General features: G+C 49.5%; 1 protein-coding gene across 1 annotated transcript; it reads left to right on the top strand.

The window, feature by feature from the left end:
* Positions 1 to 656: 656 nt before the first annotated feature.
* LOC111152017 (smoothened, frizzled class receptor) lies at positions 657 to 22,190 on the top strand. Its single transcript, XM_022510287.1, has 12 exons — positions 657 to 990; positions 14,456 to 14,661; positions 15,402 to 15,611; positions 15,897 to 16,069; positions 16,420 to 16,639; positions 16,742 to 16,865; positions 18,078 to 18,170; positions 18,613 to 18,721; positions 19,492 to 19,677; positions 20,076 to 20,224; positions 20,707 to 20,841; positions 21,088 to 22,190. Exons 1-12 carry the CDS (start codon positions 657 to 659, stop codon positions 21,516 to 21,518), a joined length of 2,370 nt encoding a protein of 789 aa, XP_022365995.1. The 3' UTR covers positions 21,519 to 22,190.
* Positions 22,191 to 22,519: the final 329 nt, after the last annotated feature.

Below are 22,519 nucleotides of genomic sequence, written 5' to 3'. Positions count from 1 at the left end.
CTGTGGGCGCCCGGGACAGTGAAGCTCGCGCTCCTCCTCTCTCGCATCCCCTCCCCTCCTCTTCCCTCCCTCTGCCAGTCCCTCCCCAAGCCGTGGCGGAGGTGGGGCCGGGCTTGGCTCAGCGAGGCCCGTGCATTCCAGAGAGCCGAGCGAGCTAGAGCAACAAAGGAGCCGGGAGTCGGTGGGAGAAGTCAGGGGGCTGCGGTGCGCTCGGGCGAAGGTGGCGGCTGGGCCGCGGGCTGGCGCAGAGGGGAAGCCAGGGAGCGAGTCCCCCCCACCGCCGGCCCGCTCCTGGCCTCCATCGCAGGGCCGGGAGGTAGTTTTAATGGTGGAAGAGGGAATGGGGCTGGAGATTGGGGGCCCAGGGGGCTCCCGGGGCTGAAGACAGTTTGGATTGCCGGGAGAAAGAGTAAGAGAGTTGTGCATCCCGGCCGGAGCCTCAGCCGCCCAACATGGGCCCCGGGGTCCAAAGTTTGCGAAGTTGGGCGCCGAGGGCCCGCGGCGCGCGGAGCGTCGGAGGGGGCCCGGCACCGGACCTGCGGGGCGCACAGGTCGCCTGAGCCACATCCGCGGCCCCACGGATTGCGTGTGTGGCTGGGGGGCTCCGGGGAGCGGGCGGGGGCGCCGGGGCTTCTGCTGAGTTGGCGGGTTTGGCCATGGCCGCTGCCCGCCTCGCACGGGGGCCGGAGATCCTGCTCCCGGGGCTGCTGCTGCTGCTGCCGCTGCTGGGGGGCCCGGGCCGGGGGGCGGCCTTGAGCGGGAACGCGACTGGGCCTGGGCCGCGGAGCGCGGGCGGGAGCGCGAGAAGGAGCGCGGCCGTCACCCGCCCTCCGCCGCTGCTGAGCCACTGCGGCCGCGCAGCCCCCTGCGAGCCGCTGCGCTACAACGTGTGCCTGGGCTCGGCGCTGCCCTACGGGGCCACCTCCACGCTGCTGGCCGGGGACTCGGACTCCCAGGAAGAAGCGCACGGCAAGCTCGTGCTCTGGTCCGGTAAGCGCGCGGGAGCTGGAACCGGGGCGGCCGTGGTGGGATGCGGGACTCTTGCAAAGAATAGGCTCGGGCCTGAGCCTTGGCGAGGGCTGGAGCTGCACCCGGGAGAGTTGGAGGAACACAGTCTGAAACTTTGGCTGTCGGCTGTAAGCAGGATGGGACCCTCGGTGAGGAGGAGGGAGGGCGAGGCAGTGGAGGCTGCCGGTCACAAAAGGCCGGAGCAGGGTGGGTGCGCCAAGGATGGCGGGGGGCGTGCATGAGGAGGGGACTCAGAGCCACGGGAAAGGACGTTTTTAAAGAAATGGAGCTGCTCCTCACCTAAGTGCCGCCCTGGAAGCGGGGTCCTTGGGGATTCAAGGCGGTGTTTAGATCTTGGAAAAGAAACCGACCGGGAAATCGAGTTGGAGAGGAAAAAAGGAAAGATAGAAGATTTAGGCACTGAGGGACAGGGTGGGGGGAAAGAACCGAGTGAAATTTGTGACGGAATCGAGACCCCCTGGTGTTGAGTAATTAAAAGTTAACCAGAAATTTCTAGAAATCTTATTTTGGGAGACAGGAAGTCCAGAGAACTGTGATCTTGTCCTGTTTTTACAGGAGATTTCACTGTTTCCTCATCTGAAAAATGGGGACTCTGATAATTTTCTGAGGTTGTGAAGGAATGAGACTATTCTAAGGATAATATTTGTGTATTCTTTGGAAGTTTGGATCCTCAGGCGGGTCAGGGCTGCGGAAGGACACTTAAGTCTGGGATGTTGAGAGCCTGTGGAAACTTTCAAAGTGGTCCGAAGTCCCAGAGCGCTCACCTCAGGGTAGGATTATGGCCAACCCGCAGAAGTGCAGAGTGAACCCAAACAAATCCTTCCTTAGCATGTGCCAAGTGGATTCTCTCCCCACTTGTCACTCTTCTGGGTTGGGGGCCTGAAGGGCCTGGGGAAGAGAACTGGTCTTGTCATCCCTTGCTTCTGGTCAGTGTGATTCCAAAACTGTCCTTGAAAGAGAAAATCAAAAGTCAGGAGCCAGTTTGGCAACCTCCTTCTTTGGGCAGGCTTTGGGTGCCCTACATCTCAGTTCTGCCCTGGGGGCTGATGATGATCCTGAAGGAGGGAACATATGTAGGCTCCCTGCCATTGTCAGCTTGGCCACTAGAGTTCTCAGAGTCATTGCTGGATGTTGGACAAAGTCATGTCATTCCTGGCCTGGTATCATTCTCTGGCAGATGCCAGATGAGGAACTTGGAAGATGGTACTCACCGTGGAGCTACATCCTTACTGGGTATCAGGTTCTAAAGTTGGCATGTAGGCAGAAGCCATGTATAATCAATGGTAGCTTTGAAAAACTCGTAAATTACCAGAAGTTCTACCTAAGTTTGCCTCTGCACTTCTTTTATGGTAATATGTCTGTAGAAATGTGTAATGTATAAGAATATATAGTTTATGAGAAGGGGCATACCTAGAAAATATAATTTTAGTCTTTCAAGTTACATACATGCAAAAGAGCAGAAGACTGAAGGAATAAAAAAGGAACGCAAAGGAAAGGTAGAAGCAGGGGCACCTGGGTGGCTCAGTGGGTTAAGCCTCTGCCTTCAGCTCAGGTCATGATCCCAGAGTCCTGGAATCGAGCCCCACATCAGGATCTCTGCTCAGCAGGGAGCCTGCTTCCTCCTCTCTCTGCCTGCTGCTCTGCCTACTTGTGATGTCTCTCTCTCTGTCAAATAAATAAATAAAATCCTAAAAAAAAAAAAAAAAAGGTAGAAGCAGGCTTCTTTGAGCATTACCTGAAAGAGGGCCTGAGTTTAGGAGCCAGTCGAATGGAAAATCAGGTCTCTCAGCACAAGGAGCTCACCCAGTTCTGAATTGGTCACACTGAGAGGATATTCACGCCCCATCCCCCCACCTCTCTGTCCTTATTTATTTTGCAAGGGCTCGTGCTTGAATTCTCCTAAGTTAAATGCATGTGTGATGCCACCCTTCTGTAGTTACCATCAAATCAAGGAGATAGGTCTGGACCTCTTTCCAGTCCATACTCCTGAGAGCAGCTGCTGAATAGGTAGAAGTAGGTTTGGCAGGAACATTCAGGAGTTAGAACCATCTGCTGGCTGTGCGGTTTTGATCCTTACTAGCTGGGCCTCTGGTGGGGCAGGGTCTGCTTTGGGTCTCTCTGTTAGGTGTTCCCGGCAGTGGGGTCAGAAGCAGATGGTGGTACAAGCTGGGTCAGTGGTGGGTAGAAGAAATCAGAGCCAAGTGTAAGAATCACAGACAGGCCTTTGGCCAGGAGCCTCTGGTGAGAGATTGGTCCTGTCCTGAGAGAGAGGTCTTCATTTGACCTTGTCTGCATGGTCAGTGTTGCCTGGCTCTTGGAGGTGTTTTTGTGGGTGAAGGATGAATATGATCTAAGTTGTCTTCATCTGTAAACTTTTGAAGGTAGATCCTTGTCCTTCACTTTTTTTTTTTTTAAGATTTTTATTTATTTATTTGACAGACAGAGATCACAAGTAGGCAGAAAAGCAGGCAGAGAGAGGAGGAAGCAAGGCTCCCTGCTGAGCAGAGAGCGCGATGTGGACTCTGGGATCATGACCTGAGCCGAAGGCAGAGGCTTTAACCCACTGAGCCACCCAGGAACCCCCACTTTTTTTTTTTTTAAAAAAGCCTCAGAGTTCTGAGTACACAGCCATCCACTCATTCATTAAATGAGGCATTGGGTGCTTGCTGCATGTCAGCGTGGATCAGGTTCTGGGGTGTATAAAGACAAGGAGTACAGACATGATCCCCACCATCAAGGAGAAAACAGGCAAACAGCTTTAGCAGTTCCTGTGGGAGGTATTGTGACAGGGTAGGTAGGGTGCTGAAGGAACACAAAGAATTTTGGGGAACAAGGGAAGACCCCCAGAGGAACTGACCTTAAGCCTATGACCTGAGAAATAGGTAGGAATTACCTGAGCCAAGGCAAGGTTGGATTGGGAAGGAATAGGAAGAGGAGACAGTGTGCAAAGGTGAGGAGGTGAGAGGGATTGGTACTTTTAAAAGAGTGCAAGAGGGCGCCTGGGTGGCTCAGTGGGTTAAGCCTCAACCTTGGGCTAGGTCATGATCTCAGGGTCCCGGGATCAAGCCCTGCTTCGGGCTCTCTGCTCAGTGAGATGATGATCCTGAAGGAGGGAACATATGTAGGCCGCCTGCCATTGTCAGCTTGGCCACTAGAGTTCTCAGAGTCATTGCTGGATGACTTCTCCCTCTCTCTCTCTGCCTGCCTCTCTGTCTACTTGTGATCTCTCTCTCTGTCAAATAAATAAATAAAATCTTTAAAAAAAATAAATAAAAGAGGGCAAGAATTTTAGCAGAGCTGGATTGAAGCGTGTGAGGGATAGAATTATAAGAGATGAGACCTTGAGAGTTAGAAAGCAAAGGGATTCATACCCCATATTGAGAAGTTTGGATGTTATCCAGGAGATAATAAGGAGCCACTGAAAGCTCTTGAGTGAGAGAGAGATGTAATCAAATTTGCATTTTAGAAATTCTCTTTGAATTTCTCTCCTTTAGATACTCTCTTTGAGTATCGTGTGAAGAAGCCATGGGAGGAGGGAGGGCCTGGAGCCTGGTTGCTTGTCTAGGAGATGGTTGAAATAGTTCAGGTGAGAGTTGGTGGTGGTCATGATGGAGGTGGGGGTCCATCAGCCAGAGATGATGGGCACGGCTGAAGGAAGTAGACAGATCCCAGCCTTTCAGAGCTAGAACCAGGGGCCTTGCCGAGGAGTTGGACGAAGGGATGAGTGAGCAAGAGGACCTAGGTTTCAGGCTTGCGAGGAAGGTGGTATCATTCCCTTTCACTAAGCTGGGAACCCTGGAGGAGAAGTAGGTTTAGAAAAAAAGCATGGTGTCATTTGGGCCATGTGAATTAGAGGTGCTCTGTAGACATCTCTGTGGAGATTAGTGGCAGATTTGGAATAGGTGTTGCCGAAGAGAGCAGCCGCTGTGTTCTTCCTCAGCCTAGAGCCTTTGGAAGTACGCCATTGAGCGAGGAAGTTTATAGCTCAGGCTGGACTACCTTCTAGATCTGAGAGAACTCAGGTCCTTCCTGTATCTTTCGACTCTCTGGACTTGGGCTTCTTCAGGCACTCAGCATCTTTCCCCATTATAGCTTGAAATGTCTCTTCACAGGCATTCCCAGCTGACCAGGAAATCATAATATACAGGCCACGGTCCACCTTGGGCCAAATCTGGTTTGTTAAATGAGGCAAGGAAGCAGAGACCTGCGGCTGGTGAGGGAAATAGGTCCCTGACAGCCAGCACGTAGCCTCTTCGACCACTGCTGTGCTGTGTGTGCACAGTAATGTGTGGCCTTGCTGCCCAACCGGGGAAGCCAGGAGAAGAGAGCCACAAGAGAGAAGAGAAGCTGGGAGGAATTTCTCTTTTCCTCTCAGACATCTGGTTGAGGTGATGAGAGGAGAGATGTTGGTGATGGTGGATTGTTTGCAGGGGCAGAGCAGTAAGAATTTTCCTAGAGCTATTCCCAAACCTGGCTGACAAGGAGAATCAGTTAAGATATATATACATATATTTATAGATCTATAGATCTATATATAGAAGGTATGAAAATATAGAAAAGCATCTACTGGCCCAAGTTTTCATTTTTGCTTTAGATTTTTCACTTTTTAGTTGATTTATTTTTTTAAAAGGATTTTTTTTTAAAGATTTTATTTATTTATTTGACAGAGATCGCAAGTAGGCAGAGAGGCAGGCAGAGAGAGAGGAGGAAGCAGGCTCCCTGCTGAGCAGAGAACCCGATGCGGGGCTCAATCCCAGGACCCTGGGATCATGACCCGAGCCGAAGGCAGAGGCTTTAACCCACTGAGCCACCCAGGTGCCCCATAGTTGATTTATTTTTAAAGATTTTATTTTTAAGTAAACTCTACACCCAACATGGGGCTGGAACCCACAATCTCGAGATCAAGAGTTGCATGTTCCTCTCACTGAGCCAGCCAGGCGCTGCGAGATTTTTAACTTTTTAATTGTGAGATGCTGTATGTATACAGAAAGTGTATAAAACGCAGAGGTACTAAATAACAAATAATTATAAAGGGACACCTGAGTCAAGAACTAGACCATCATGGGCTACTAGAAGCTCCCCTTTCTTTTTCAATCACATCTTCTTTTCTTTTCTAGAAGCAACCACTACCCTAATGTTTGTGATTATCAATTCCTTTTTCCTCTATAGTTTTATCATCTAATTTTGGAATCCCTAAACAGTATATTTCAGTTTTGAACGTTTTAGAGTTTTAAGCAAATCATGATACGTGTTTTTTGTCTTTTATGTCTGGCTAGTTTTGTTATACATTCTTTTGTAAGTTTCATCTGTGTTATTGCAACTTAATTTTTTTTTATTGCAAAACAGTATTCCACTGTAGAATATATCATAATCTATTAACCCATCTTGTTGCCTCTTAAATTTTTGGCCATTGTGAATACCATTGCCAAAAGTATTCTTCTATGTATATCCTGGTGCACCTGGGTCAAATTTCCCTAGGTACCTACTTAGAGGAATGGGATTACCAGACAATAGAGCATGCATAACCTTCACCTTTAGTGGGGAATACAAAAAAGTTTTCCAAAGTGGTTGTACCAACTTAAGTTCCCCACTAATCCCACGGAAGAGTCACCATTGCTCCACATGATTCCTGACCCTTGGTGTTGTCTAGTCAGCCTTTTACATTCTTGACAATCTGGTGAGTATATTGTGGTATGTTTTTTGGTTTTAGTTTGCATTTCCCTGATAACCAGTAAGGTGAAGCACCATTTCAAATGTTTACTGGCCGTTTGGATTTTTTCTGTTATGAAATTCTGTTCACATCTTTGGCCCATTTTTCTATAGGGCTGTCATTTTCATAAGATTTGTAAGGGTTCTTTATTTATGCTGCGTATGAGTCCTTTATTGGTTGTGTGCATTGAAAATTGAAAAGGCTTGCCTTTTCATTCTCTTTGTGTCTTCTGTTAAACAGAAGTTCTGAGCTTTTAGGTAGTCATTTATGAAGCTTTTTATGATTACTGCTTATTGTCTTATTTTAAAAAGTCTTTTCATGGGGTGCCTAGGTGGCTCAGTCGGTTAAGCATCCTACTCATGGTTTTGGCTCAGGTCATGGTCTCAGGATCCTGAAGTTGCCCCGCATGGGGCTCCCTGCTTAGCAGAGAGTCCGCTTCCCTTCTCTCTCTCCCTCTTCCCCTCCACACCCCTGCTCATGCACACACACACTCTCTCAAATAATTAAATGAACCTTTAAAAAGGTCCTTTCATAACACAAAGTCATAAATTTTTTATCTTATGTTTTCTTCTCAAAACTTTTTAGATTCTCCTTTCAATTTAGACACGTAATTCACTAGTTTCATACACGTTGTCTCAACATAATTTATTAAAAGACTATCCTTTCTCCACTGCTCTGCCATAAATTAGGTGTCCAAATATCTGTTTGTTTCTGGGATCTTTATTCTGTTCCATGGCTCTATTTTGTCTATCCGTTGCCAATATGTATCATCTTAATTGTCATATCTTTTTTTTTTTTTTTAATTATCACATCTTTATAGCAACATCTTTTACCTTCTTTGGGCTATGAACCTCTTTGGCAGTCTGGTACAACTTATGGGCCCCTTCTCAGTGTAATATTTTTACATTTATAAGGTAAAACACATAGGATTAAAAAGGAGCATATAAGATTACAAAGGAAATTAACTGGGCACCTGGGTGGCTCAGTTGGTTTAAGCAGCTGCCTTTGGCTCAGGTCACGATCCCAGGGTCCTGGGATCGAGCCCCTCATCGGGCTCCCTGCTCAGCAGAGAGCCTGTTTCTCTCTCCCTCTGCCTGCCACTCTGCTTACTTGTGCTCTCTCTCTGTCAAATAAATAAATAAAATCTTTTTTAAAAAAGATTACAAAGGAAATGAATTACATTGAAATATAATTATCAACTATATTAAAACAATTTTATGATCTAACATACATGTGCTTCTTTTTTTTTTTTTAAAGATTTTTTATTTATTTATTTGACAGAGAAAGATCACAAGTAGGCAGAGAGGCAGGCAGAGAGAGAGGGGGAAGCAGGCTCCCTGCTAAGAAGAAAGCCTGATGGGGAGGCTTGATCCCAGAGGCTTAACCCACTGAGCCACCCAGGAGCCCCTGTGTGCTTCTTTATTAATACACTAAGTAAGATGTACTGTGAGTTTAATATATTCATCATAATGTCAAAGTGGAGATGAACAGTAACAATATTTTGAGGTATCTGTAACAAAAATGAGCCTTTGTGACAAAAACACAAGTACTGATAACATCACTATAGTATGTGGCTTCTGTCCATAATTGAAGGCAAGGCTAAATTTCTGTTATATCTAATTTTTTCCCCATCCAAGTTCATGGGCCCCTTAATTCTCTGTAAGAATTCTTTCTGAGTTCCAAACCAAGGACCTCCACCATTCTTTTTTTTTTTTTTTTTTTTAAGATTTATTTATTTGAGAGAGAGAGAAAGAGCACAAGTGGGAGGATAGAGGAAGACAGAAAGCTGGGAGTCTCAAGGACTCTGTGGTGAGTGCAGAGCCCCCTTGCGGGGCTTAATCTCACCACCACGAAATCATGACCTAAGCCAAAACCAAGAGTTGGACGCTTAACTGACTGCGTCACCCCAGCACCTACCACTGTTCTTATAACACTTACAGTGTTTATGGTACAGCAGTATCTAATAGAGTTTGGCCTATTCTTGACCCTTTGTGTTTTATTTATTTTTTTTAAGGATTTTTATTTATTTATTTGACAGAGAGAGATCACAAGTAGACAGAGAGGCAGGCAGAGAGAGAGAGAGAGAGGGAAGCAGGCTCCCCGCCGAGCAGAGAGCCCGATGCGGGACTCGATCCCAGGACCCTGAGATCATGACCTGAGCCGAAGGCAGCGGCTTAACCACTGAGCCACCCAGGCGCCCCGACCCTTTGTGTTTTAATGTAAAAATAGTTGGTGGTGGTTTTGGTGGGGATTGTATTGAATATACAGACTAATTTGGAAAAAAAAAAAGACATCTTTACAATATTGAGCTTTCCAATCATTTCATTATATATTTCTATTTAGATCTTTGATTTTTGCAACTTTTAAAATTTTTTGCAGCATTCCAATGTACTTTGTTAGATATAGTCCTAAATACTTCATTTAAAAAATACTATTATAGTCCCCTTCACGTTTCATTTTCTGTTTGTTGCTGACATTTAGAAACACAATTGATTTTGAATCCAGTAAACTAGCTAAATTTATTCTACACACATAGCCATCTCATTTGTGAATGAGTTTTGTGTCTCCCTTTTCAAGATGTATATCTTTTAATCTTTTTTGCCTTAATGTACTACTTAAGAAACCCAGTACATAGTTAAATACAAGTGGTAAAAGTAGCAATATCCCTTATCTCTGACTGTGTTTCTGTATTCTAAAGCTTTTCCGTCCTTCACTATTACGTGTTTACTGTAGGTGCCTGTAGTTACATTTTATCAGATTAAGGAAGTGTTCTTTTATTCCTAATTTGCCTATTCTTCTTTTTATCATGGTTGCATGTTGGACTCTATCAACTACTACATCTACTGATATGATCATATGATTTTTTTTCTTCTTTAATCTGTTAATGTGGTAATTGCATTGATTGATTTTCCTAATGTTAAGCCAATCTCAGAACAATGGTTTTCAACTTGACTGATCATCAGAACCTCACGAAAAGTTATTTTTAAAGTTTCAACTGTGGCAGTGCCCCTGGGTGGCTCAGTGGGTTAGGCATCTGCCTTTGGCTCAGGTCATGATCTCGGGGTCCTGGGATCAAGCCTAGCATTGGGCTCCCTGCTTAGTGGGGAGTCTGCTTCTCCCTCTTTCTCTGCCCTCCCCCCATGCATGCTCTCTCTTTCTCAAATAAATAAAATCTTTAAAAAGTTTAAAAAATATATTTAGAAAGTTGAAATCGGGGTGCCTGGGTGGCTCAGTGGGTTAAGCCTCTGCCTTTGGCTCAGGTCATGATCTCAGGGTCCTGGGATCGAGTCCTGCATTGGGCTCTCTGCTCAGCGGGGAGCCTGCTTTCTCCTCTCTCTGCCTGCCTTTCTGCCTACTTGTGATCTCTCTCTGTCAAGTAAATAAATAAAATCTTTAAAAAAAAAAAGTTGAAATCGTGGGGCACCTGGGCGACTCAGTTGGGTTAAGCCTGTGCCTTCAGCTAGGGTCATGGTCCCAGGGTCCTGGGATTAAGCCCTGTGTCGGGCTCCCTGCTCAGTGGAGAGTCTGTTTCTCCCTCAGCCTCTTCCCCTGGCTTGTGTGCTGGCTTGTGCTCTCTCTCTCATTCACTTGCTCTCTCTCAAATAAATAAATAAATAAAATCTTTAAAAAAAAAGTTGAAATTGTGGCAAATATTTAAGAAGTCTATGAATATAGAAAAATGCCAAGACTAATAAAACACTTGTCTTTATTTTTTTCTTTTTGTTTCATATTTTAATAAAATCAAAGAAATAAAACAATACAAAGTTGATGTCCCCTTCATGTCTACAATTTTGTTCCCTTCTCTAGGGAGATTCCCCCATCTCAGTCATTTGCATTTTTTTTTAAGACTAATTACTTCTAAAAATTGGTAGTAAGCACACGTACAAAAATCAAAAGTAACACAAGTTAAATCCCTCCACTTCTGCTTCCAGCTACCGGTTTCCCCTTCCTAGAGGCAATCACCAGTACTGGTTTTTGTGTGTCCTTTTAGAGATATCCAACATATGTATAAATGTATTTGTGTCCTGAGTCTTTTTCCTCCTACAACCAGTAGTAGCCTGCTCTTCAGGTTGTTCTCACTCAACCATATCCATTTAACTAGATGCATTGGAGATAGATTTCAGTGCAACCTTGCATGGTGTCCTATTATATTGATTCATGATATTTTATGTAGTTGGTCTCCTATTGATGGCATGCATTCATGCCATTTCTACTCTTCTGCTGTTACAAACAATGCTGCAATGAATAATCTTACGTATTATCTTTGTAAACATGTCAAGTGGGATCGCAAGTATAAAATTTTGATAGATAATGCCAAATAGTCTCGACAAGTATTTATTAATTTCTGTTCTTACTAAAAGTATACGTGAGTGCCAGTTCCACCCACATTCTTGTCAATACAACGTTTTCAAATGTTTTCATCTTTATCACTCTGTAAGTTAAAAAATTATATCTCATTGTAGCTTTATTTCATACTAGTTTATTAAGAGTGAGATGGGGGCACTTGGGTGGCTAAGTTGATTGGGCATCTGCCTTTGGCTCAGGTCATGATCTCAGGGTCCTGGGATCGAGTCTCGCATTGGGCTCCCTGCTCAATGGGCAGCCTGTTTCTCTCACTCCACTGCTTGTGCTCTTTCTCTCTCATGTTTTTTCTCTCAAATAACTAAAATCTTTAAAAAATTGAGATTGAATGTCTCTTTATGTGTTTAAAGGCCATTTGTATTTGATCTTTGCCTTTGCCCATTTTTCTATAGGATTATGAATTTCTTTCTGATGTGGAAGAGCTTCATGCACATAAGGAAATTAGCTCCTTACCTGTGATATGGATCCAAAATACATTTTCTCAGTGTGTTGATTTTCTTATGATTTTATATTTTACTTTACTGAATTTATCTGTTCTTCTGAAGTCTTTTAAAATCTTCTATTTTATGGCTTCTGAATTTTGTGTCATACGTCAAAAAGCCTTCTCTGCTTCAAGATTTTAAAAACCATTTCCTGGGGCGCCTGGGTGGCTCAGTGGGTTAAGCCTCTGCCTTCGGCTCGGGTCATGATCTCAGGATCCTGGGATCGAGCCCCGCATCCAGCTCTCTGCTCAGTGGGGAGCCTGCTTCCCCTTCTCTCTCTCTGCCTGCCTCTCTGCCTACTTGTGATCTCTCTCTCTGTCAAATAAATAAATAAAATCTTAAAAAAAAATAAAATAAAAATAAAAACCATTTCCCATCTTTTCCTCTGGTACTTTAATATTTAAAACTCATGTAGTCATTTTGATTCACCTGGAATTTATTTTTATGTAAGAAATGGGGTAAGGATCCAAATTATTTTTTCCCTAGATAGTTCTTTTAATATTTCTTTAATTATCTTTTCCTTGGGGAGTTTATTTTTAAGGTACAAAACAATATTTAAAATAAGAAAAAAAAGAAAAACAACAAAATTCCACATTTTTAGAAGTTGAATACTGCAGATATTACAAAATGCTGAAAAATAACACAATGCTTTTATTAATCCACTGCTTGCTGCTCCTCAAGAATACATTTTGGGGCGCCTGTGTGGCTCAGTTGCTAAGTGTCTGCCTTCGGCTCAGGTCATGATCCCGGGGTCCTGGGATCGAGCCCCGCATCGGGCTCCTGGCTCGGTGGAAGCCTGCTACTCCCTCTCCGTCTCTCATTCCCCCTGCTTGTGTTCCCTCTCTCACTGTCTCTCTCTGTGTTAAATTAATAAATAAAATCTTAAAAAAAAAGAATACATTTTACTCCAGTCAGCCCCCCCCATTTTAAATATATTGTTCAGTAAACATGCAGTAACATTCACTTTTTCTTTGTTGTACAGTTCTATGGATTTAGACAAACACATAGTTACATAACCAGCCACTACACTCAAGGTAGTGACAATCCCATCAGACCCAAATATTCCCTCGTGCTGCCCCTTTGTAGGCAAATTCTCCTTCTATCCAACTCCTGGCAACCATGGCTGTGTTCTCCATCCATACCCACTTGGTCAGAATTTCTGAGAGTGGGTTTCTCCATCTAGAACGATAAGGGTCCACAGGTGATTTTGATTTGAGTTGGGTCTGGGAACAATTAACTGAGGACATTGCTGCTGCTGCTTCTTTCTTTTTTAGAGATCTTTTTTTTTTTTTTTTTTTAAGATTTTATCTATTTATTTGTCAGAGAGAGAGAGAGCACAAGCAGGGGGAGCAGCAGGCAGAGGGAAACAGGCTCTCCACTGAGCAGGGAGCTCTGGGATCATGACGTGAGCTGAAGGGAGACGCCTAACCTACTGACCCACCCAGGCATCCCAGGACATTGCTTTTTGCCAGGAACTTGCTGTGTGCTCTGGGAATAGCCTTTGGGGTAGTTCGAGCTGTGAGTGGTCAGAGATCGCCAATGAGTAAAACAGCTGGTATTTCCTGAGTGCCTCCTGTCTGACGAGTACCATGCTAAACACATTCAATACATTATCTAACTCTTCACATTCCCATGAGGTAACTCTATTATCCCCATTTCACAGATGAGGAAATTGAGGCTAGAGGTAAAGTAATTTGCCCAAGATCACACAGCTGGGAAATGGTAGAGCCAAAGCTTGGACTCAGGGAGGTTCATTGTAGTTTCCATGCCCTGTATCCCTCTACTGTATTGCTTTCCTCCCAAAAAGGGCAGATACCTGCCCCATCACCTCCAGCCTGGCAGTGTGGCAGTCACCGACTTTGGTCTAATATTCTTAGAAGCTTCTCCGAACACAACTTCCTGTGTGGGCAGCAGGTATTCCTGAAGCAGGGAATGACTTGGGACGGGCAGTGGGGGCAGAATGCTGAGTGGGCCTAGCCACTGGGGAGCAGGGGAGAGGCCTGGGTTGGGTCATGGGTGCCGGGAGACCTCTACCTGTTTCTGTCTTGCTGACAACACGTTTCCTCCCTCTGCACTGGACAGAGCCTCCTCTTTGTTTCTCCATCTGATTTCCTGTTTCCTCCTCTGGCTTTGGAGGACTCCCTGACTACCTCTTCTTAAGCTCCCACCTGTTCTCTGTTTCACCTCAGCTCGGTAAGAGGAACAAGGATCCTGGGATCTGGGTGAGGGGCCACATCTGGTTCTGGTGCATGAGCCCTTCGTGGGGTGGGTCCCACCACCTCCCTTTCCCCTGGAAGAGACCTGTAGAAGGTTTTAAGAATGCTCCTGAGAAGGTAAAAGGCAAGTCGACTTGGGGTTCTCAGCCAGAGGCACTAATACTCCCTGGCAGGGCATTTGGAAGTGGAGGCTGCTTTTTAAAAACTTAAATTGAATTACCAGATACATACAGAAGAGTGCATGGATCACAGGCTTGCTTTTCACAAGGCGAGCACACACACGTATCTGATGCCAGATCGAGAAATGGAACGTTCCCAGTATCCCAGAAGCTCCCTTTCAGGCCTTCTTCCAGTCACCGACCCTGGAGGAAGGGCAAGAAAGAGGGGCATTTGGGGGTTGTCATCATGACTTCGGGGTTCTGCTGGCATTTAGTGGCAGGAGTGTAGGGAGGCTAAAGGTCCTGCACTCTGTCGGACAGTCCTGCAGCACCAAGAATCGTGCTGCCCAAATGCCCTGTTGGGAGACACCATGCCTAGCAGCTGCTAGCGTTGTGGCCCAGAGACTTGCCTTCGTTCGGCCCGGGAGCAGCTGTGGCTGGGGGTCGCCGCTCGGAGGGCTTTCACTGCAATGTATCCATACTGTTGCCTCCCTACAGGCCTCCGGAATGCCCCCCGCTGCTGGGCAGTGATCCAGCCCCTGCTGTGTGCTGTGTACATGCCCAAATGCGAGAATGACCGGGTGGAGCTGCCCAGCCGTACCCTCTGCCAGGCCACCCGAGGGCCCTGTGCCATCGTGGAGCGGGAGCGCGGCTGGCCTGACTTCCTGCGCTGCACCCCTGACCTCTTCCCCGAAGGCTGCCCAGTGAGTGCTTTGAGGGGCAAGCCCCAGGCTTAGGGCAGGGCCCCCCAGGAGGCAGGGACAGGGGAGCTCCCCAGCCTTCTCTGCTGAGAGACCCCAAATCTGCAACCATGGGGTCCAGGAGCCACGTACTCAAACTGACGCTCACTGGCTGGACCTGTCTGTTAAGAATTATCTGCTTATTTATAAAAGATAACTGTGTTCAACAAATATTTTTGGATCACCCACTCTCCTAGGTGTTGGGGGGTTTCGGGCATCATGGATGACAGGAACGCCTTTTCCAAGAGGGTTATCATGTATTTAGGGAACGATGGCAAGTACACATACAACAACTAGAGACACGGAGACAGGAGGGTGATCTTCTGGTGGTAAAGGAGAGCTCATAAGTAATGATAGCAGCAGTGATATTGGTAATAATACTGGTTATTATACTCACTACCTGCCAAATACCATATGAGCCGTTTACATCTATTTCTTCATTTAACCCTTACCTCACACCGTGAAGTAGGAACAACTCTCTTATAGCTGGGGAAACTGAGGTAACAGGTCAAATAATTTGCTCCAGACTATTAATATCATTTGTCACTGAGTGGCCAGACTGGGATTCAGAAGCTGGAAGGCTGTCTCCAGCTTGTGCTCTCCGGCAGTCTGCCGTGCTACCCCTAGGCCTCATGTTCAACCAGAGGGCGCCCCTGGGTCCCCTGCTCCCTTTTGCACTGCCTTCTCCCCTTCCCTTGTGCCAGAATGAGATGCAGAACATCAAGTTCAACAGTTCGGGCCAGTGCGAGGCTCCTTTGGTTCGGACTGACAACCCCAAGAGCTGGTACGAGGACGTGGAGGGCTGTGGGATCCAGTGCCAGAACCCGCTATTCACCGAGGCTGAGCACCACGACATGCACAGCTACATCGCCACCTTCGGGGCAGTCACAGGCCTCTGCACGCTCTTTACCCTGGTCAGTGGGGGTGGGGGGAGTGGGGGTGGGGTTGCAGGCCTGGAGGGGGATGGCGGGGAGAATGGTCAGGGGAAAGGGGGCCTAGAATGCGCAGCCCATGAAGTGGGAAGGAAGTGGATTGTCAATTGGCTGGGCTGCAGGGGCAGAGGGAAGTGGGGAGGCAGTGACCCAATCTGGCCCCCAGGGAAGGGTCTGGAAAGGAGGGGCCCGGTGTTCAGACCAGGGCGTTTGTGGCAGCAGAATCACCCTGACCTCATAGAACGGCCACTCACTTCTCTCTTCCAGGCCACATTTGTGGCTGACTGGCGGAATTCGAATCGCTACCCCGCTGTCATTCTCTTCTATGTCAATGCGTGTTTCTTTGTGGGGAGCATTGGCTGGCTGGCCCAGTTCATGGACGGCGCCCGCCGGGAGATCGTCTGCCGGGCAGATGGCACCATGAGGCTTGGGGAGCCCACGTAGGTGTCTTGGGGACCCAGAAGTGAGGGTGAGGGGCAGAAGGCTGAAATGTGTGTTTCCCGCAAAAGGGACAGGTTGGGCTTGAAAGTGAGATTTTAGTGTCGGATTCAGCTCTGCCCTGGGTGCCCAAAGATTCCACCAGGTTCTGGAATGGGCTGTGATGGTTCGCATCTGCTCCAAGGGGCATCTTCCCTACCCTCTTCAAATCCCCCTGCGTCCTGTCTCCAAGCCCTGATTCGTAGGGAAAGTCCAGACCTGAGAAGCCAAGGGTCCGGGGGGACAGGGTGCAGAGAGCTGATGAAGGGAGTACAGAATGACCTCACCAAGAGACATGTCACATGTTGCACAGCTCCAACGAGACCCTGTCCTGCGTCATCATCTTTGTCATCGTGTACTATGCCCTGATGGCTGGTGTTGTCTGGTTTGTGGTCCTCACCTATGCCTGGCACACTTCCTTCAAAGCCCTGGGCACCACCTACCAGCCTCTCTCCGGCAAGACCTCCTACTTCCACCTGCTCACATGGTCACTCCCCTTTGTCCTCACCGTGGCAATCCTTGCCGTGGCCCAGGTACAGTGACTGGTAGGGAGCTGGGGACGTGAGTGGAGTGGGCTTGGGTAAGGGGTCCCGGTGAGCCACTCTGTCCCATCCACCCACCCCTTCCTGCCTCAGGTGGATGGGGACTCTGTGAGCGGCATCTGTTTCGTTGGCTACAAGAACTACCGATATCGGGCCGGCTTCGTCCTGGCTCCGATTGGCCTGGTGCTCATTGTAGGAGGTTACTTCCTCATCCGAGGTGAGTGAGCGTCTGGGGCCAGCGCCAGCTGGGTGACAAAATCCTCCGGGCACCTGCTCTGTGGAAGTAGGAGTGAGGAGCTGCCTTTGCAGTGGGACCTCCGTCAGCTCACCCAGGGCCTTGGTGCTACATGGAAGGTGCCCACTTGAGGCAGACACAGTGTCATGGCCCTTGGTGTCTGGCCAGGGAAATGCAGCCCCTTACTCTAGGCCCAGGGGCCAGGGCTCACAGCCTGTGGAACAGATCCTGAGCTGGGTCCCTGGGGCAGCTGCCCTCATGTGCTAAAGAGTCCGTCCTGCCCCCATTCACCAGCGCAGGGCTTTCGGTCGTGTGTGTGCACCCCAAATTTCTATCTGCTCTCCACCTCTTGGAGCCTAGCTCTTCATCCATTCCCTACCCACAAAGTTTCCACAACACACACAGATTCACTGTTCCCTCATTTCCCATCTGAAGCCACCACCTCCACAGTGAGCCTCCCTCTCTTCTTAGCTCACTCATGTTGCGTTTTCTTGGTAATCTTCAGCCTCCTTCCCCTGTGCTGTCAGCCTTCTTCCGTTCAGCCCACCTCTAGCTGGCCGTCTCTGGGCCTCTGATGCGTGTTTTGTATCTGCTGTCCTCTATGGTCACCACCAGCCACATGTGCTGAAACTGGTCCAGCCTGAGCTGTGTCCTGAATATGAAATCCGCGCTGTATTGCAAATACCTCGCACGGAGAAAGCAAACTATCTCACTAATAGTTTGTTCTATGGGTTCCATGTTGAGATGCTAATTAAATAAACAATGACATACTGCTTATGTAACGTATGGAAGTCAGCGCTACTTGCATCTGTTTACTTCTTTCCTGTGGCTGCTGGACAGATTGAGATTCTGTATGTGGCTGACATTATGTTTCTGTTGGCTAGCACTGTTCTTGCGTCTCTTTCTCTGCCTTTTCCATCAGCACAGCTTTGACCTGGCTGCCTTGCTTAGGGATGGCTAGAGCAGGACCCAGGCCCTTCCTCTCCCTTGTTGTCTGTCTGTCCTGGACTCTGCCCCGGTCTTTCCAGTACACAGCACATTTCCCATCAACTGTGCTTCCTTTCTCCAGGATCTCCAGTTCCCCAAGCTTTAAATCATAGCAGTAATCAGACTGGGGACTCCCTGCTGTACCCAAACCTCCCGGGAGAGAGTGGCCTTGCCCCCACTCATGCCTGGGGTCTCTCTTATGTTCAGGAGTCATGACTCTGTTTTCCATCAAGAGCAACCATCCCGGGTTGCTGAGTGAGAAGGCTGCCAGCAAGATCAACGAGACCATGCTGCGCCTGGGTGAGTGGACCCCCAGGGCCGTTGGCCCAAGATGCTGGCCAGTCCAATATTGTACCCTCCTGGGGGCTGTGGGACCTGCAGGACAGGGTCTGGGGGGAAGCAATGTCAGTGGTGCAAGTTAGCAGCCAGGAGGACAAGACAAGGCTTTGGGGCACACGCACGTGTGTGTGAGGGGGTGGGTGATGGTGGTAGCAGCTCAAAGGGACCTTCTTGGACGGAAGAATTCAAGTTCACGCCAGGACTGTTTCCTTGTGCCCCCTGCTCCACACTTGGCTCAAGTGCCCTTTGGGCCTTATTTTGGAGAACACAGAAAACTGAGCCTGCCATGGATTCGCCCCAGAATCAGCTATCTTTCAGACCCGAGTGGGGCAAATACCTGGTCCCCACTGCCGCCCCTGCACCTGGGATTGGTAATGCTCTGTCCCACCCTGGCCCTCCACAGGCATTTTTGGCTTCCTGGCCTTCGGCTTTGTGCTTATCACCTTCAGCTGCCATTTCTACGACTTCTTCAACCAGGCTGAGTGGGAGCGGAGCTTCCGGGACTATGTGCTGTGAGTGTGGGGGCTGGAGGGGACGGGGTGTCAGCCACCATAGGAGCTGGAGCCAGGACTGCGGACCCTGCCCTTCTTGTCCCTCAGCCCCGGGTTCCTGCCTCCCACGGCAGGTGAAACTGCCTGTCTCGCTCTGGGCGCCCAAGATGTCATTTGCTCTGTAATCTGCGAACACGGCAGATGGCATTCCTTCCCTGGCTCAGCTCTGCCCTCTTCTCTGCATGAGCCACGGTCTGGCTAGTGTGTCTGTAACGGCGACAACTCTATTGGCTGCTCTCACGGAGCCTATTATAGAGCCCTGCACAGAAGTAGTTACCTCTCCACGATAGGTTAACAACCTGTTAATGCCTGGCAGCTTTGTCTGTACTTTTTTTGTGTCCCCGTGAGAGGAATCGGAGAGTAAGGCAGCTCACCCTCGGAAACACTTGCTGATGGCAGGAAGGACAGTTACGGGGCTCATTAAAATGGACACCAGTCCCTGTCCTGGCTGCCTCCGGCTCTTCCGTAAAGGCTCCAGCTTCCAGTCTTTAAACCACACTGATGCCTGGTCCTCCCCCAGAGATTTGATTTAATTGTCTGGGGCATGACCCAGACACTAGTAGTTATTAAAAGTAACTCGAATGTCCCAAGTGACTAACGGGCACCCAGGGTGGTGAATCATGGCTGTGGGACTTAGCTCTTTCTGAAGTCTTTGGATTGATTGCCTGGGTACCACTCAGGAGACCAGAAAGCCTCGCTGTCTGCTGCCCGCCCCTCCGCCCCCGCCATAGGTGCCAGGCCAACGTGACCATCGGACTGCCCACCAAGAAGCCCATCCCCGACTGTGAAATCAAGAATCGCCCTAGCCTCCTGGTGGAGAAGATCAACCTGTTTGCCATGTTTGGAACCGGCATTGCCATGAGCACCTGGGTCTGGACCAAGGCCACGTTGCTCATCTGGAGGCGCACCTGGTGCAGGTGGGGTCAGGAGGCATCTGGTTCTGACTGTGTGGCCTTACTTTCTCAGGCTTGGTGTCCCCACCGATAGATGTTATGGGGTCCCTGGTGTCCTGGCAGTCTGGGGCAGGCCGGTTTTCTAAGGGTCTGCACTGGGCTGCCTGAAGCTGCCTTCTTGTGGCTCAGCACTGCCCCCTGGTGACAGCATCTTCTAAGAGTGGAAGGATCGGAGTGGTTTGAGTCCTGGGCAGCATACTGGAGCCCTGAATTCTATCCCCACTTCTTGGCAGAGTCCTTGAGGGACTTGGGGCCCTCTGGAGGCTGCTTCCCTGGAGGGGATGGCTTCACTGGTCTTTCACAAGATTTGGTGGAAAGTGGCTGCTCCTCCACTTTCCCTTCCCCACCCCTTCTGCTCTCAGGTTGACTGGGCAGAGTGATGATGAGCCCAAACGCATCAAGAAGAGCAAAATGATTGCCAAGGCCTTCTCCAAGCGGCGTGAGCTGCTCCAGAACCCAGGCCAGGAGCTCTCCTTCAGCATGCACACTGTCTCCCACGATGGGCCTGTGGGTGAGCTTCGGGCCCCTTTCCTCCACTGGAGCCCCTCAACACCCATAGTACCTGGGCCCCATCCCCCTGTGCTGGTGTGGACACATGGGCTGTCTGGAAGGCTCAGAGGAATAAAGCACCCCAGCCTCTTCTTACACACTCAACTCTCTCCAGTCCCCCTTTCCTCCCTGGCTATGCTGCCCTCTGCTTTGGCCCTTGGGTCTGCTTGCTGGTACTTTGGTTTCAAAAGGACTCATCTCCTCTCCCTTATTCTGTCTTCTCCAATTGCTCTCCTTGGGCTAGAGTAAGTGAGGGTTCCAGGAACTGGGCTCCTGGGCTCTAGTGAAGCCCCACTCTTCAGACTAGGACTGGGTAGATCACTATGATCACCTGTGTGGGCTTTCTGGGCTTGGTGGACGGGGAGGGAGCTGCTGGGAGAAGGTAAGGGAGGAGCCATCATCCAAGGCAGTCACGATGCTTAGCCTTTCCTTCCATCCCCACAGCGGGTTTGGCCTTTGACCTCAATGAGCCCTCCGCCGATGTGTCCTCTACCTGGGCCCAACATGTCACGAAGATGGTGGCTCGGAGAGGAGCCATACTGCCCCAGGATGTGTCCGTCACCCCTGTGGCAACTCCAGGTACAAGGAGTCAGGCTTCTGTAGGAAGGTGGGGGGCATGGAGGTTGGGGGTTCTTGGGACTTGAGCACCAGCAGCTGCCAGAGGGGGGGGAGAAAGGAAGGCCCTGGTGGGTCTAGAGTGTGGGGCTGAGGCACTAGAGACCTAGAGTTGTGGGTCTCAGAGCTCAAAAATAGGGGTCTGAGGAGAGAGCGGGTGATGTGGACGGAGCCAGCATCCCAAGCTCCCGTACTCTCTCCTGCTGTCAGTGCCCCCGGAGGAGAAAGCCAACCTGTGGCTGGTTGAGGCGGAGATCTCCCCAGAGCTAGAGAAGCGCCTGGGCCGGAAGAAGAAGCGGAGGAAGAGGAAGGAGGTGTGCCCGCTGGCACCACCTCCTGAACTTCACCCCCCCGCCCCTGTCCCTGCCACCAGCGCTGTTCCTCGCCTGCCTCAGCTGCCCCGGCAGAAGTGCTTGGTGGCTGCAGGGGCCTGGGGAGCTGGGGAATCCTGCCGACAGAGAGCCTGGACCCTGGTCTCCAACCCTTTCTGCCCAGAGCCCGGTCCCCTGCAGGATCCATTTCTGCCCAGTGCTGCAGTTTCCACAGCCTGGGCTCAGGGCTGCCGGCAGGGGCTGGGGCCCATACACTCCCGCACCAACCTGATGGAGGCCGAGCTCATGGATGCAGATTCAGACTTCTGAGCCTGGAGAGTGGGACCTGGGCTAGCAAAAAAAAAAAAAAAACACCTCACATTCTGAGGTTCTTCATCCTCCCCGAGAGTGCCTCCCCAGGATCTTGTCTTCTGGAGAACCTGAGGGTGCAGTGCCCTCCCAGGAGGTTTCTCTGTCTGGCTCATGGCGATGGGACTGTGGGAAAGGGCCCTGACATCTCCACGGGTAGGCCTCATCCAGGGAAGGGTCCTGGAGCTTGGGGTCCTTGTTTCTACCCTGCCAGCTGGAGTCTGGCTGGCAATATCCATCTGCTGGAGGGGGGGACAGTAACGGTAGACAGGGGCAACACCGCCCAGAGTGGGCTGTGGTTGCCAATGAGGCAGCCAAGCCCATGCCTGACAGACAAGTGCTGGCTGCCCTTTTCTGGCCCTCTCAGACCAGATGTGTTTCTTAGGTCATGAGCCCTTGGTCTAAGTGGGGGCAGGGCTCCCTTCTCCTCCTTCCAGGTGATTGTGGAGCTGGAAGTGCCCATTCTCCTACGGGCTATAATGTCTCTTCACAGGTGTCCAGTTGGCCTGACCCCAGGCCAGTAAGCAGCCTCCTTCCCCCTTTCCCTTTTCAGTTCAACCAAGCCAACCTCTTCCTGTTTCCCGTTTGTTGATTAGGACCCAGAACTTCTGCATGCTCCACCCCTCCCCCAGACCCTTTCCCTTTGATGCTGGGCTCCATCTCCAGGTGAGCGATTGGTTCAGCTGTGGAGCCCGGGCATGCTGTAGGAGCAGTGAGTGACAGGGAGCCTCTGGGCCCTTGAGAGACGCGTGTTATCTCTTCCTCCCATCCATCTGATGGGGGATCAGTCCTCTGACTTGAGGGGCTACCCTGGGAGGCTGCTGGAGCTTCAGCCAGGCAGGAAAGCTTCCTTCAACTTCCACAACTGGTGGGTGAGGAGATTCCCTCCTCTCGTAACCCCTAACTCTGTCCTCGAGGCCCCAATGTCAAGAATCAGACAGCAGGAAGCTGTAGGAGCTGGC

Source organism: Enhydra lutris, unplaced genomic scaffold (assembly GCF_002288905.1).
Source record: "Enhydra lutris kenyoni isolate GAN:26980312 unplaced genomic scaffold, ASM228890v2 scaffoldscaffold27, whole genome shotgun sequence".
NCBI classification, from domain to species: Eukaryota; Metazoa; Chordata; class Mammalia; order Carnivora; family Mustelidae; genus Enhydra; species Enhydra lutris.
Note: the sequence above shows the minus strand (reverse complement) of the source record. Positions and strands in the feature narration are given on the sequence as shown.